Here is a 13,379-nt window from a genome sequence, read left to right as displayed (position 1 = left end):
AGCCTCTATTCAACAGAACCAAATAGATAAGCTTACTTCAGTTCTCAATACCCGCTTTTATCACAAATATGTTGCTCATCGGGAACGTGAGGGAGTACATTTCGTCTCTTGCGATTATTACCGACAATTGCTTTCCCTGTATAGGTCGAAGAGTGACCTAAACAACTGCGGTGCGCTTGTCATTTAATTGATGCTATTTATAAACCCGACGGTTTGTTCCCCATACGACGTAACGATTTTGGCCATTTTGCCAGCGTTGAATATACATTGTTTTCACACCTACCGCGTTGTAAGTTCTGTAGAGATTACAAGTTTACTATAAAATCGGCGAGAAGGGCAGACGCGTGCTGTGTGCTATCACCGCATAAACAGGTCGGCTTCCCCCATGAAACAGTTCAGTTCGATATCACGCCACAATGAGAGCGGTCAACTCGAAGGCTTGCTCCTTTCTAGCGGTTGTCACGGTTTGTGTTGTTATCGTGAAGATTGCGATTGCAGTGGATCGAGAAAGTATCAGTTCATTGTACAAGTTTCGATGCTTCAGCGGGAAGTGCCTTCGACAACATCAGGATTATTTGAATGAGAGTGAACAATATTTTGACTCATTGAACGAGTGTCGATTGGTCTGTGGTGAATATAGTGCCTTGTGGCCGATCCCCACCGGCGAGTTTCGATTGAGTCATGAAACAACGGAAATCCTGCCTGGAAATGTTCGGTTTGACAACGCTGGGACCCCTGAAGATAGGAAAGTCAAACAATTTCTCAATGAAACGCAGAAAATATTTATAAAAAATCTATTCAGAGAATGTGGTAGAAGTTGTAATCGGACTTCTGCCAGTAATGTTTTAATATCTACCAACATACAAGCGACAGAAACTTCTCTATCGTGGCAAACAAATGAATCGTACGAACTACACGTGTCTACCCAAGGCAGTACTGTTGAAGTGGCCATCATTGCCAACACAGTTTTCGGTGCGAGACACGCTCTTGAATCCTTATCCCAGCTGACAACAGCGAAGCAATATCGTGATGGAAATTGTCTCTTAATCCTCACTGAAGCGCACATCAGTGATTCTCCCGTGTTTCCTCATCGAGGGCTATTGCTGGATACGGCGAGAAATTTTATATCACTTAAAGCAATAAGACGACAACTGGACGGAATGGCTTCGACCAAGATGAATGTTCTCCACTGGCACATTACGGACTCGCAGAGCTTCCCTCTGGAACTGGTTAGTTTTCCGCAGGTTACCTTCAATGGTGCTTACTCGGAGAGGCATATCTACAAGCAAAAGGACGTGAGACAGATCTTCGAGTACGCGAGATATCGTGGTATTCGGGTGATTTTAGAGTTTGATGCACCTGCACATGCTGGTATACATCTTGGGTAAGATTCTTGATCGCATCTATTTCATTTTTACGCTTCCAAATAGGCAATGGTTGGCAGTGGACCGCAGATGCTGGACTTGGAAATATATCAGTCTGCCTAAACGAGCAACCTTGGCGAAAGTTATGCATCGAACCACCCTGTGGCCAGCTAAATCCGGCGAATCCTAATCTGTACAATGTACTGCAGGAGGTGTATGCTGATTTCGCCAGTCTGATTCCAACGGGCGAAATTATACACATGGGTGGCGATGAGGTATTCTTTGGTTGCTGGAATGCTACCCAAGAAATTGTGGATTATTTGGCAAGCCATAGAAGAGGACGAGAGCAAAAGGATTTTCTTGATCTGTGGGGAGAGTTCCAGCGAAGTGTGCTGAAGTTGTGGGACCGATCACGGTCCAACGAACCGCTTTCACCAACCATTTTGTGGTCCAGTCATCTAACTGACCCAGAAGTTATTGAAACATATCTATCGAAAGATCGATATATAGTGCAAACCTGGGTTGAGGAGAGCAATGAATTGCCTAAGCAACTGCTAAAAAAGGGTTATCGGCTGATTATCTCAACGAAGAACGCATGGTATTTTGATCACGGATTTTGGGGCGTCACCAATTACTATGGTTGGCGGAAGGTGTACAACAATAAGATTTTGAAAAACAGTCTCATTCTTGGTGGTGAAGCTTGCATCTGGACAGAGTTTATTGATGAACATTCGTTGGGTAATTTCAAGTAGAGAACAACACATAACGAATACAAAAAATGCTTTTATTTCTACCCGTAGATTCACGTACCTGGCCTAGACTGGCAGCGGTCGGAGAGCGTCTTTGGGCTGATCCACAAATCGACGCTTCGAAAGTTGAAGGGCGATTTTACCGCCAGCGAGATCGGCTCATAACGCGTGGTATAAATCCCGAAGCCGTAACGCCTCAGTGGTGTGTCCAGAATGAAGACGAGTGCCGGTAGTGATCCCCGATAATCGTTCGAATAATTAAATACTTCCTACAAAGATCGATTATTAATCGAACGAATACTATGCAACCAATAATCGAAGCGAAAGAATAGTTGGCGTCAATTAATGGATCCAAATCCGGGGAAAAAACGCCGGTACGGCCTCTGAAGTTTCATTTGTTTAAGAGGTGTTTTGATTAGATTGAATTTACAATGTAGTGGTTAATTCAATCTTCTAAACGCCTCGATCTGCATGTTTTTATCAGTGGACGTTTGATTTGTCATTCATAACTTTGTTTCATAAACTTTATAGTTCAGAATATTCTTTTGGATAGTAGTAACAAATTGAATGTGAGTGAATAAAAATTGAAATTCGATGGCCAATGAATAAGGAACTGCAGTTTTTTTTTACTTTTTTTTAACCATTTGATTCATTCTCCCGTTTTTTATACAACAGGTTAGCTCAAATAAGAAAAAGAGAAATGAGCAGTAATCGCTTCTTTCTTCGGAATTCTTTGTGGTCGCGCTGACCTTTCGGATAAAATATTTTGTTTAATTTGTTAGCTATATTTTTTATGCGCGTTTGATGGCACGATAATTCGATTCTAAACATTCTTGTCATAATGAAGGCCTCTTTGAGAAACATTCTCCACAAACAATAAAAAAAATCTCCAAAGATGCGGGTAAGAAAACAGCTAATCCCATCGGGTTCACTATTTCAGGTAACCTCCTATGATGGAAAAAAGTTCAACCAGGATAAAATTCTTCAGACTGAAAGGACGTACGGAACGTGTAACGTAACTTTTCAATTCGTAATATTGGAGGCGGAAGTTTGATTACTTTGAGAAAATTTTCTCAATGAGGCCTGATTCAGATAGTCCATTAATCAACACGAATGAACAGTCAGGAGTACAACGAAGTACTTCAGGGCCGTTTACTGTCGTTTTTGCATCAAAACCACCGTAGTAATTGGGTTATCCGATAGGGCAACGCAGCAGTTCATAAAAGCCGAATGGTCATGGCATGATCCAATGAATTAGAACCTTTAGAATCTGTACTGGCCAGCTCGTTTATCAGATCTAAACCCAATCGAGAACTTACGGAGAGTGATCGTACTATTCGTACGAATAGTATATAGAGGTAACAAGCAGTATGGATGCTTTGAAAAGCGTACTCGAGCAGTATCCTATGCGGGCAACGATATACAAACTACAACATCCTGCAACTTGAACGAAATCAACGTGAAATAGGTTATTTAAACTGATTGAGAACTAAATGTGATCCAGGAATTAGAAATTGATTTTATTTTGTGAAGGTTAGTGATGGTTTGCCATCTGATTCTATTCAATTTACTTTACTCTTTTTGTATCGGGACAATATTATAGAATGTAGACTCACGCAATTTTAGTTGCATATAAAACGGAATAGATGATACTGACAGCTTTAGTGTCGGAAGATTATTCCTTTTCCATAATATTTAATAATATAAAATGCATATTGCAGCTGGAGATTACTGAAGTTTCGAAATTGTGTTAAACGACCGGCTATTTGGTATGGTTTTACTATATCATCCGCTGATAACAGTACTACGGCGATTTCTTCATCTTAGTGGGATGAATGATTTTCTACTATCAATAAGAATAGCTGGATAGCTCCCAATTCATGTCTTCATGAATATTGAATAGATAGAATAAGATGAATGATACTTTAAATATGAAAACCAGGACTGATTTTTCTGAGTTTCTGAGATTCTGAGAGATTCTGAGGACCTCTGAGCACTGAGGAAATTTCGAGTGCTGATATTCAGCAGTCCATTTTTGTAAATCCATAAAAAATCTATGGTTTCCTGTAATAGATTGAAATTAAACACGTTTTATGAAATAATTAAAAATTAAAAATAAATTACCATCATCATTGAAGTCATTGAATTGCTCTATTCCTGCAATCAAATCAAAATCCAAATTGTTTTGTTTTGATGATTCATTCAACATTCCATTTTCATCTGTTAATTGGTTATGAGTTTCGCTCATATTTGTTTCGATCCGTTTAGCTTCTCTCTAGTGGTTGCGATGTTTTGTGAGTAATCGACTATAAGAGCCACTTTTTTTAAATTTAATTATTTTATTCTTCCGTATGTGTTCAGACATTGCTGTTATGAAATTAAACTTGACAATGTTAAAGCATTTCATTGACATTTCAATATGTCATGTGTTCTTTATTACGATCTTAAATGATTCACCTCAGCAAACATTAAATCGCATAACGAGCGTATATATAACATCATATGCCCTAAAATTTGGTTGGCATATAATGCGCCTAACTGGCATATGCATGCAAAAGTGGAGGCCATATACATACATGGCAAATGCTTACCGAATTTGTTTGGATGAATATGCAACATTGACCGGCTATAATAGCGATTATGTTGAATTGAATTGCGATCTAATATGAATATAATCATGACTTGTCAAAGCACCAAATACGACTTTTGCCATACTCAAATACGATTTATTACAGACATAGAAAAAAACAAATGGCTCAAAATATTTTCTTGAAATGTATATTATAGCCTCACGAATCGCCATTTTTATATATGAGTATTTATGTCTGTAAAAATAACAATTGTTTGATTGACTTGTGTTGGGAGTGGAATATGAATGTTTAAAATGGCACAGATTGATGTTTGGTGAAAACTGCTGCGATGTGGGTTCGAATTCCGGTCGTCCGGATTATCATCCACCAGCTATCTGAAATTTAATTCAACAGCAGTTAAAACTTTCGAGTGCGTCAGCATTTCACTGACATTTCAATATGATGTAATATGTTCTTTATTAGGATCTAATATGATTTACTGTTTCATGATTTTCTTCAGAATGCAACATGATTTACTGCAGTACTGAATCGATTTAAATTATACGCTTATATGACACACAAACTGCATCAGCTTAATATACGCATATGATGCGGATTAAATATGTTTTACGACAATGTACATCATAAAACTGATGTTTATTATACCGAATTTTATGCGATTTCAAATATACACGATACATACTTTGATTGATATTATATGCGATTATGATTTATTCTGATTTCTTGTAAGACCTAGCACGAGCAAAATTATACGATTTAATGTTTGCTGGGAAGTACCCCGGTTCGAATCTCATAAGGTAATTTTAATATAACAATTATTTCTCATTCCAAACAGTGTGCCGTAGATCTAAATAAAGAAGAGTACTGTTATAATCTCAATAATAACTTGCAATAAACCTGTGTGGATGGGCCCATGAAATGTATATGATTTTTTTTTGTTTTCTGTTGATTGATTTCAATGGCTTATTCCTAGAAGAAACGAAAGAAAAACATCTTGACGTTTTTATGAAATCATATTTTAGCATGAATGATGCTTATTTAAGCCTGCCATAACAAGTGATGTTTTCAGATAGCCATAAGTAAGCTTTAGTAATGCTTATTTAAAGCTGTAACTTAAGCAGTGAAAGAGCCCTATATTTCACCTTTTTATCATTATATCCACCCTTCTTCTTCTTCAATGACATTAACGTTCCTAGAGGAACTTCGCCGTCTCAACGTAGTATTACTTGCGTCATTTTTATTAGTACTTAGTTGAGATTTCTATGCCAAATAACACGCCTTAAATGCATTGTGAGTAGCAAGCTCTAGAGAATACGCGTGATCACAGTGCAAGTCGGAGGGAATTTCTTTGACGAAAAATTCCCCCGACCAGAACGGGAATCGAATCCGAACACCCGGCATATTAGTTATGACGCTAACCACTCGGCCAAGGGAGCACCCTATATTGGTTTATAGCGCTTGATAAGCATTTATTCAGTATTCTATATGTGGATACAGTGCTGATTTAAGACCATTTCTAAGTGCTTGCTTGTTACCTGGGGTAATTTACATTTAATGCGACATGCCGAGACACCACTCAGTGTCGCACTGTAGGCGATTTTGACCTGTAATTGGAAATTGTCGAGGAGTGGTACAGTGTCGACGTCTGGTGGCGACTTTTAATATGCGGTCATCATTTGAGCTCCGAACTTGATGTTTACAAAAATGTACAATTAGAGGTAAAAATGTCCAATAAAACGTGTCGCATTACAGACCTGTTCAATTAGCTAAATGTCGCATTAAATGTAAATAACTGTACATGTATTGAATGTTCTAATGAGAAGCCACGATCAACGGTATTGAAGATCGTTTTTTTTTTCTGTGAACATGATAAATGGAAAGCCCTAAAAGTAATATCGTGTTTTTCAGAACTCATTGCAATAAATATAAAAAACACAAAAGTGATTTTTATTCATTTATCATGTAAATTAGAATAAAGTTATATGATTCATCGAACAAAACGAAATTAGTAAAATAACAACTCAATTTTTACTTTTGTTCGATGAGTTCGATTGTGAAGATATTTGCGAAAATTGTCTGGTAACCATCACTTGCGTTCACTCACGGCAAAACACTCCACAAACAGTTTCGCCGCATTGAAATCCGCATCGCATCGCGTTCACTATGTGATGTCTTACTGGTTTGCGTTTGATTTCCACATTCGTAAACAAGTAAGCTTTCCCGCAAACAGGCCCGCACTCGCACCCGCATCGCATAGCGTTCACTATGTCTTCGACCTAACGAACAGCCGAAAAATATTCGATTAGTTGATGAACGATTAATTTCACAAATCGGGGATCACTAAGTGCCAGTGAAATTCCAATACGATTCAGCCGTTGGCATGTGAAAGCTCCGTTTACTCGCTTTTTCGAAAACATAACTCCAACAAGAAGCCCGCGAATGCGACGGAAAGTAGAACGCAAAAGTTTGCGTTCCAATGACAACAACTGTCAGCAACCGAGGGCTGCCGAATGTTTTTGTTTTTATTTTTGATAACCATCTGTAGCTCTGTCCCACTGAAATAAACAAAACGATAACAGTTGTTTTTGTGTGTTCGAATTGCGAATAGCATGGAAAAATATACCATCAGTAATTTGGTTGGGGAAGGCTCATTCGGTAAAGTATACAAAGCCGTTGACAAAGATTCAAAAGTGACGGTGGCTCTCAAAATTATCAGCAAGGTATAAAGGGAGTAATGTATGGGTAATTATGGTATACTTGAAATATGTTCCACATTCTAGCGCGGAAGATCGGGACGAGAATTGAAAGGCCTTCGTGGGGAATGTGAAATTCAGCGTAATCTTCAACATCCAAACATCATTCGCATGCTGGATTCGTTCGAGACTGAAAATGAAATCATCGCCGTGACCGAATTCGCCAAAACAGATCTGCACAGTTTGCTTCGAGATGGTTCGCTGGGTGAGCCAAAGACACAAAAAATAACCTACGATCTCGTATCAGCTCTCTATTATCTTCATTCACATCGTATCCTGCACAGAGACCTGAAGCCTCAAAATATTCTGATGGACAAAAATATGACCGCTAAATTGTGTGACTTTGGATTCGCGCGGAATATGACAATGGGAACCCACGTCCTCACGTCTATCAAAGGAACGCCATTATACATGGCACCGGAGCTGTTGGAGGCAAAGCCCTACGACCATCATGCCGATTTATGGTCACTTGGTTGTATAATTTATGAAATGCTAGCGGGGGAGCCTCCTTTCAGCTCAACTTCGATGGTTTACTTAGTTCGGCTGATTCGAAATCAGTACATCAAGTGGCCCAGCTTCCTGACCGCAAACTGTATCTCGTTTGTGCAAGGACTGCTGGAAAGAGACCCTCTGCATCGAATGCCATGGGCAAATATTATAAATCATCCCTTTGTGAAGGGACAAATTATGATATTGAAGGAAGACATTCCGGAGTCACCCTTCACTAATCCACTCACAGCCTCTCAGAGCAGCGAAAAAAGAAAACAAACTAATCGAATTATGTATGGGGAACATTACGATCATATGCAGTCTGGCTCGAAACATCCACCCAAATCGGCAAAAGGTTCCAACGAGGAAGAGTTGTCATCTTCGAGGGATAGTATGAATGTAATTCTTCAAAGTGATATTGAATATGGCGAAACGGATGCTGAGGAATTTAGTGCGGTTCCTATGCTGCGGAATATCATACCAGACGGTGAGAAGAGTAAAATGAAAGGTACCGAGGCTATGAGAGTGATTAATCCAGATGACTGCACCGTAGAATACCATCATCATCTTGGCGAAAACGCACGAGGTGTTCAAGACAATCCGAATTTAGTGGTGAACCATTTTAATGACAATTTCCCCATGGTGGATAAACGAGGACAGAAAATCATAACCCCCAACGAGCTTGCAAACAGACTGAACAGCATGAGTCTCCAAAATCAGTCACTAAAATTCAAATGTCAAGAACTAGAACGGAGGAAACTTAGTCAAAATATCGACAACTTTTCGATTCGTCTCGAATTAGAGAAAACATCCCAAAGTATCACTAAAAAGTCCATCGAAGAGCCACCGGAGTGCGAAAAGAAACTGGAGAAGATCACTCCAACGCTTCTCCCTGGTTGGGATTCCTGTGACGAATCGCAAAATCCACCAATAGAAAATGAAGAATGGTTAGTGTTCCTTCAGAAGTCAATGCAGGAAATTCTCGACGGAGAACTGGATTCTTTGAAACAGCAAAACTTCGTGAGCATAATCGTTGCGCCGCTCAGGAATTGCAGAGCCAGTGCCAAGGTTATCGAAAACGTTGCCCACCTGTTGAGCCTTCCGCTTGCGATCGATGCTCCTCCTGCCATATTCGATGATATTCTCGACGTTTACGCCGAACTGAAACTGGTTCCTAATCTTGTGTACGCATCCAAGCTGTTGTGTAACAAAAAACTGACCGCTTCGAACAGCGAAAGTCAATCCTCACCGGTGGTAGCTTTAACGCGATCCGATAACTCCATCCGGCTGATGTCTTCGATGGACAATAACGAGGTGAAAACACTGACCGCGGTGTACGATCTGGTCTGCTATTTGATACACTCCCGAGAGAACTTTCTCAAGCAGTTCTGCGACGCCATCGAGATTCTCGGGGTGAAAGAACTGTTTGTGAATTTTATCAATGCCGTCCGGACCAACGAAGATTACGTGCGATTAAGCTGCTCGGTGCTGGCGGTGTTGAATTGTGCCTTGCGGGAGCTACCGGAGAACGCGGAAATCATCGAACAGATAGTGTTCCACGAGGATGTCAATCTCATCGAGATGTTGAGGCACAGGAATTCCGTCCTAAGGTTTGAATGGATATTATCTTTTATATTTCTGTATTTTCACATTTTATGTGCGCTTTCAGACATAGGACCTGCATGTTGTTGCGGATTTTGGCGAGATTCAGTTGTTTGGCGCTACAAAAGCATTGGAACAATGAGATAAAATCATCGCTGGAATCACTCCTTGAGGATCAAAATGGTGATGTGAAGCTGGTAGGAATGATTAATTTATGTTCTCAAATGGTTGCATTGTTGTTAATGTATGTTTCGTGTTTTTTTTTTCATATTGACAGGAAGCAAAGTGTGCCCTCGACGAATTCCAATATTTGTCGTTTATTGCCGCAGAAACTGCCTTTTGAATATATTTGTTTATGTTTTGCATCGTTTTTTATCTTAATTTATCGAATGCCATTTACACGAACCTTTCGTGATTTCCCACTTCATTATATTGTTACGAATATCCCAATTTGAAAACCTTCTGTGTTCCGAAATACTGCGTTCTTCCAAACGGGATGAATAATAAGGGATTATCGAACACTGCTGTATCGGATTTGTTTACGATTTCTGGCGGATGCTCAATGAGTATTCAAGGTATGCAGAATGCGCATCCGATTTAATGTATTATTTGCATAGGAAAATAATTTCCGAAAAATGTGTTGGGATTGAAACTGGGAATAATTTTCTATGTGAATAACCTTTAGGGCCAACAAATCATGAATCACGGACAACACAACTGATATACACAGATCATTGTTCTGTATAATTGAAATTCAAATTCTGCTATGTATGAAAATGAATAACATGCATTATTTGATGAAATTGTGGACAGCAAACTTCAAGAAAGATATTGCGTGAATAGATAACTTGTACCGTCGATGGGGGTGAAAATGGGTCAAAAAAGGAAGGTAGTTTTCGAACTATTTGTTGAATAAAACATAATTCAACAATTCAATTCTGATGACGTAGAAATGTTCTCTAATGATGAAAACTCGTAAGTGTTCAAGGAATTGTTGAATAATATTAATTTTTCACTGAACTACGATTAAATGAAAGTTGATCCAATCTTACCTCTTAGGGTGGGTTTAGACTAGTGATATATTCATGGGAAGAAATATGATGAGATTTATAGAAATCGCATCAACCGTTTACACTAGCGTGAACTTCTATAATGAATATATTCATATTTTCGGTGAATTTATTCACCTGAAGTAGAACTGCATCCAACTTAGTGATTTCTCACCAGTGAGAAATTCACATGCGTTTACATTTTCTGAATTTATTCAAGTTATAAATACCGCGAATAAGTGTATCATATTTATTCTCACCCGTTTACACCTATTTTCGCGTGAATAAATCCATCTAAAGCTATAGATCTCTCTAATGTAAACCCGCCATTAGAGGAAGTGACAATGGGTCAAAGTAGTGAAAGTTACATTCTATTAAGAATTTTGTTTAGAAATCAATCTCTCAGAAATTTCAAGATAATTTAACAACATGTATGTAAGTGTCTTGAATGGTTATTTGAGTTATGAAAATAGTGTCAATCCACCTAGAAGTGCGATGGAAATGTTGATATACAGCCATTCCATGTCAAACCGACATAGTTGTTCTCAGATTTTTGTGAAAAGTGGTAGATTTGTTCTTTATCGTAAGACATTAGACCCGTTTTTTTATCATTAGTGTGGTCATTTCCATTTTAGGGTTGAACAAAAAAACAATTTTTCCCATTTTTTTTTTCGAAAAATGACTTTTAAATTCATAACTTTTAAACTACCGGGCCGATTCAGATGATCGATATTCCAATTTGATGCCACCACCCCATAGTATAAAAATTGGATTCTAGTCGCATAGATGCGCATAGGAATATTGAACGAAAAATTGAAATGGTCACCCTAATGAAAAAATAGAAAAATACGGGTCTAATATTTTACGATGAGGAATAAAACTACCAATTTTCATGAAAATCTGACAATCACTATATCGGTTTGGCATGGAATTCAATTTTGTGCTTAACCTGTAGAGATATGTATTTAATAGCAGGCCATGCAATATATGAGGAACAGATAAATAAACGAAAAAAAAGGTATTCTTTCTTGGACTCTAACGGAGTACGGTTGTTCGTATTCAACGATGTGATTAGAATATCTGGATGTAAAACATTGCTGGTTTTCTACAATCTGGCGACGAGGTGAAAGTAGAAGGTAATTAGTCTATGTTTTTTTGCATCCAATTATTGAATAGTTCAGATTGTCCGTGTGATTTATCAACGGTTGAAATTTAATGGAGTTTGTACACTGAGTAGCGGTTCGGAGAGTCTACCTTTCGGTAGCGATCGGACTTCGTGTCCAATTAATGGAGTTCTTCTACCAGTCTGGTAGTGGTGGATTTTCGGACACAAATAATGGAGTTTCTGTGAAAGGAGATTCTACCTTGATGGTAGCGGTGGGATTTTGAATCCCTGATGTTTCTACTTGCTGGTAGCGAAATTTATTTTTGACGTAGGATTACGTCTTTCGGGAACATATTGGGGTACAAATTGAAAAACGAATATCGATCGCATCGTGAAAAAAGTCCAATTTCAAACGCTTATTGCTCAGTCATTTCATGACGGATTGATGAGATTTTTACATCAAAACATTGCGGCACAATTTTTCACCTTGAATAAAATAATTCATATCATGTAATTAACTATCGAACAAATTGAAAAGTCTCAACCCCTATCCAAACGGTACTGATTGGTCGAAATTGACTTCATTTCTTTTTCGCCTGCTTCACTTCTTTCGTTCCCCGATGAGTCAAATATTTGCATGGCGAGCGAGTGGGGGGCGCCTATTTCTCACATACCAACTGATATAAAAGGACGGTAGCATTTTTGGATTTCTCATTCTCGTTCAACGCTCAGATCGGCAAACATCTGAGCTTCTAGTGTGCAGTGCTCTACAAATCAACCAACACCATACGGTGCGGCAAAGGAGAGGAAGCCATCGGCAACCAACGATGGATGCGATGCGGCAAAGGGAGCAAAAAAGAGGAAGCAGCGGAGAGCATCGAATTAAATCTAGTGTGCATTGCTGGTGCGCTTCTCTTCACATCAAAAATTTGATGCGGCAAAGGAGGCAGAGGAGCGAAGTGCATTGCATCGCATCGTATCACACCCGCTATCCGTCGTTTAGCTCGTCGTGGTGGTGCCAATCAAACCCTCGCAAATCGACGCACAGAAGCCGATCAAGGAAAAAGCCAAAGTCAAGGAAAGCATCAGCGAATCCGTAAAAGCTACCGCTCCCAAAACTAAACTGCTACATCCGACGCAGCAGATTCCGTACAACCCATTAAACCATTCCAGTCCTTCTCAGGACTATCAATTTGTTTTGAAACAAAAGAGTTTATTTTACTGTTTTCCACTTACCACAAAAACTATATAAAACTATGATCAAAAATACTGTTTATTTTTTATATTGAAGAAAATAATATATGTTATGAAACTAATTATTGAACAATTGGAAAATCTCAACCCCTATCCTAACGGAAATATCCACTTTTGATTGGTCGAAATTGACGACACATGCGGCGGTTCCCCAACAGAGACGTCAAAACCAAGCAGCCTGGGGGAAGTCGGCATTGCAAATACATGAAAGAAGGGGGAGCTTTTGCTCCCAGCGAAATGTGTTCCCTAACAGAGACATCAAAACCAAGCTGCCTGGGGGAAATCGGTTTGCAAATACATGAATGTAGGGGGAACTATTGTTCCCGCCGAAATGTATTCACTAACAGAGGCGTCAAAACCAAGCTGCCTGGGGGAAATCGACATTGCAAATATATGCAAGTCGGGGGCATTTTTAAGGTGAGT

General features: G+C 39.0%; 2 protein-coding genes across 2 annotated transcripts; both read left to right on the top strand.

The window, feature by feature from the left end:
* Positions 1-116: 116 nt before the first annotated feature.
* LOC129762313 (chitooligosaccharidolytic beta-N-acetylglucosaminidase) lies at positions 117-2,726 on the top strand. Its single transcript, XM_055760480.1, has 3 exons — positions 117-1,371; positions 1,431-2,102; positions 2,165-2,726. Exons 1-3 carry the CDS (start codon positions 417-419, stop codon positions 2,344-2,346), a joined length of 1,809 nt encoding a protein of 602 aa, XP_055616455.1. The 5' UTR covers positions 117-416; the 3' UTR covers positions 2,347-2,726.
* Positions 2,727-7,208: 4,482 nt separating this feature from the next.
* On the top strand, positions 7,209-9,913 carry LOC129773388 (serine/threonine-protein kinase fused). Its single transcript, XM_055776987.1, has 4 exons — positions 7,209-7,424; positions 7,485-9,556; positions 9,616-9,745; positions 9,826-9,913. Exons 1-4 carry the CDS (start codon positions 7,314-7,316, stop codon positions 9,889-9,891), a joined length of 2,379 nt encoding a protein of 792 aa, XP_055632962.1. The 5' UTR covers positions 7,209-7,313; the 3' UTR covers positions 9,892-9,913.
* Positions 9,914-13,379: the final 3,466 nt, after the last annotated feature.

The sequence above is a fragment of the Toxorhynchites rutilus genome, chromosome 1 (assembly GCF_029784135.1).
Source record: "Toxorhynchites rutilus septentrionalis strain SRP chromosome 1, ASM2978413v1, whole genome shotgun sequence".
Taxonomy (NCBI): Eukaryota; Metazoa; Arthropoda; class Insecta; order Diptera; family Culicidae; genus Toxorhynchites; species Toxorhynchites rutilus.
Note: the sequence above shows the minus strand (reverse complement) of the source record. Positions and strands in the feature narration are given on the sequence as shown.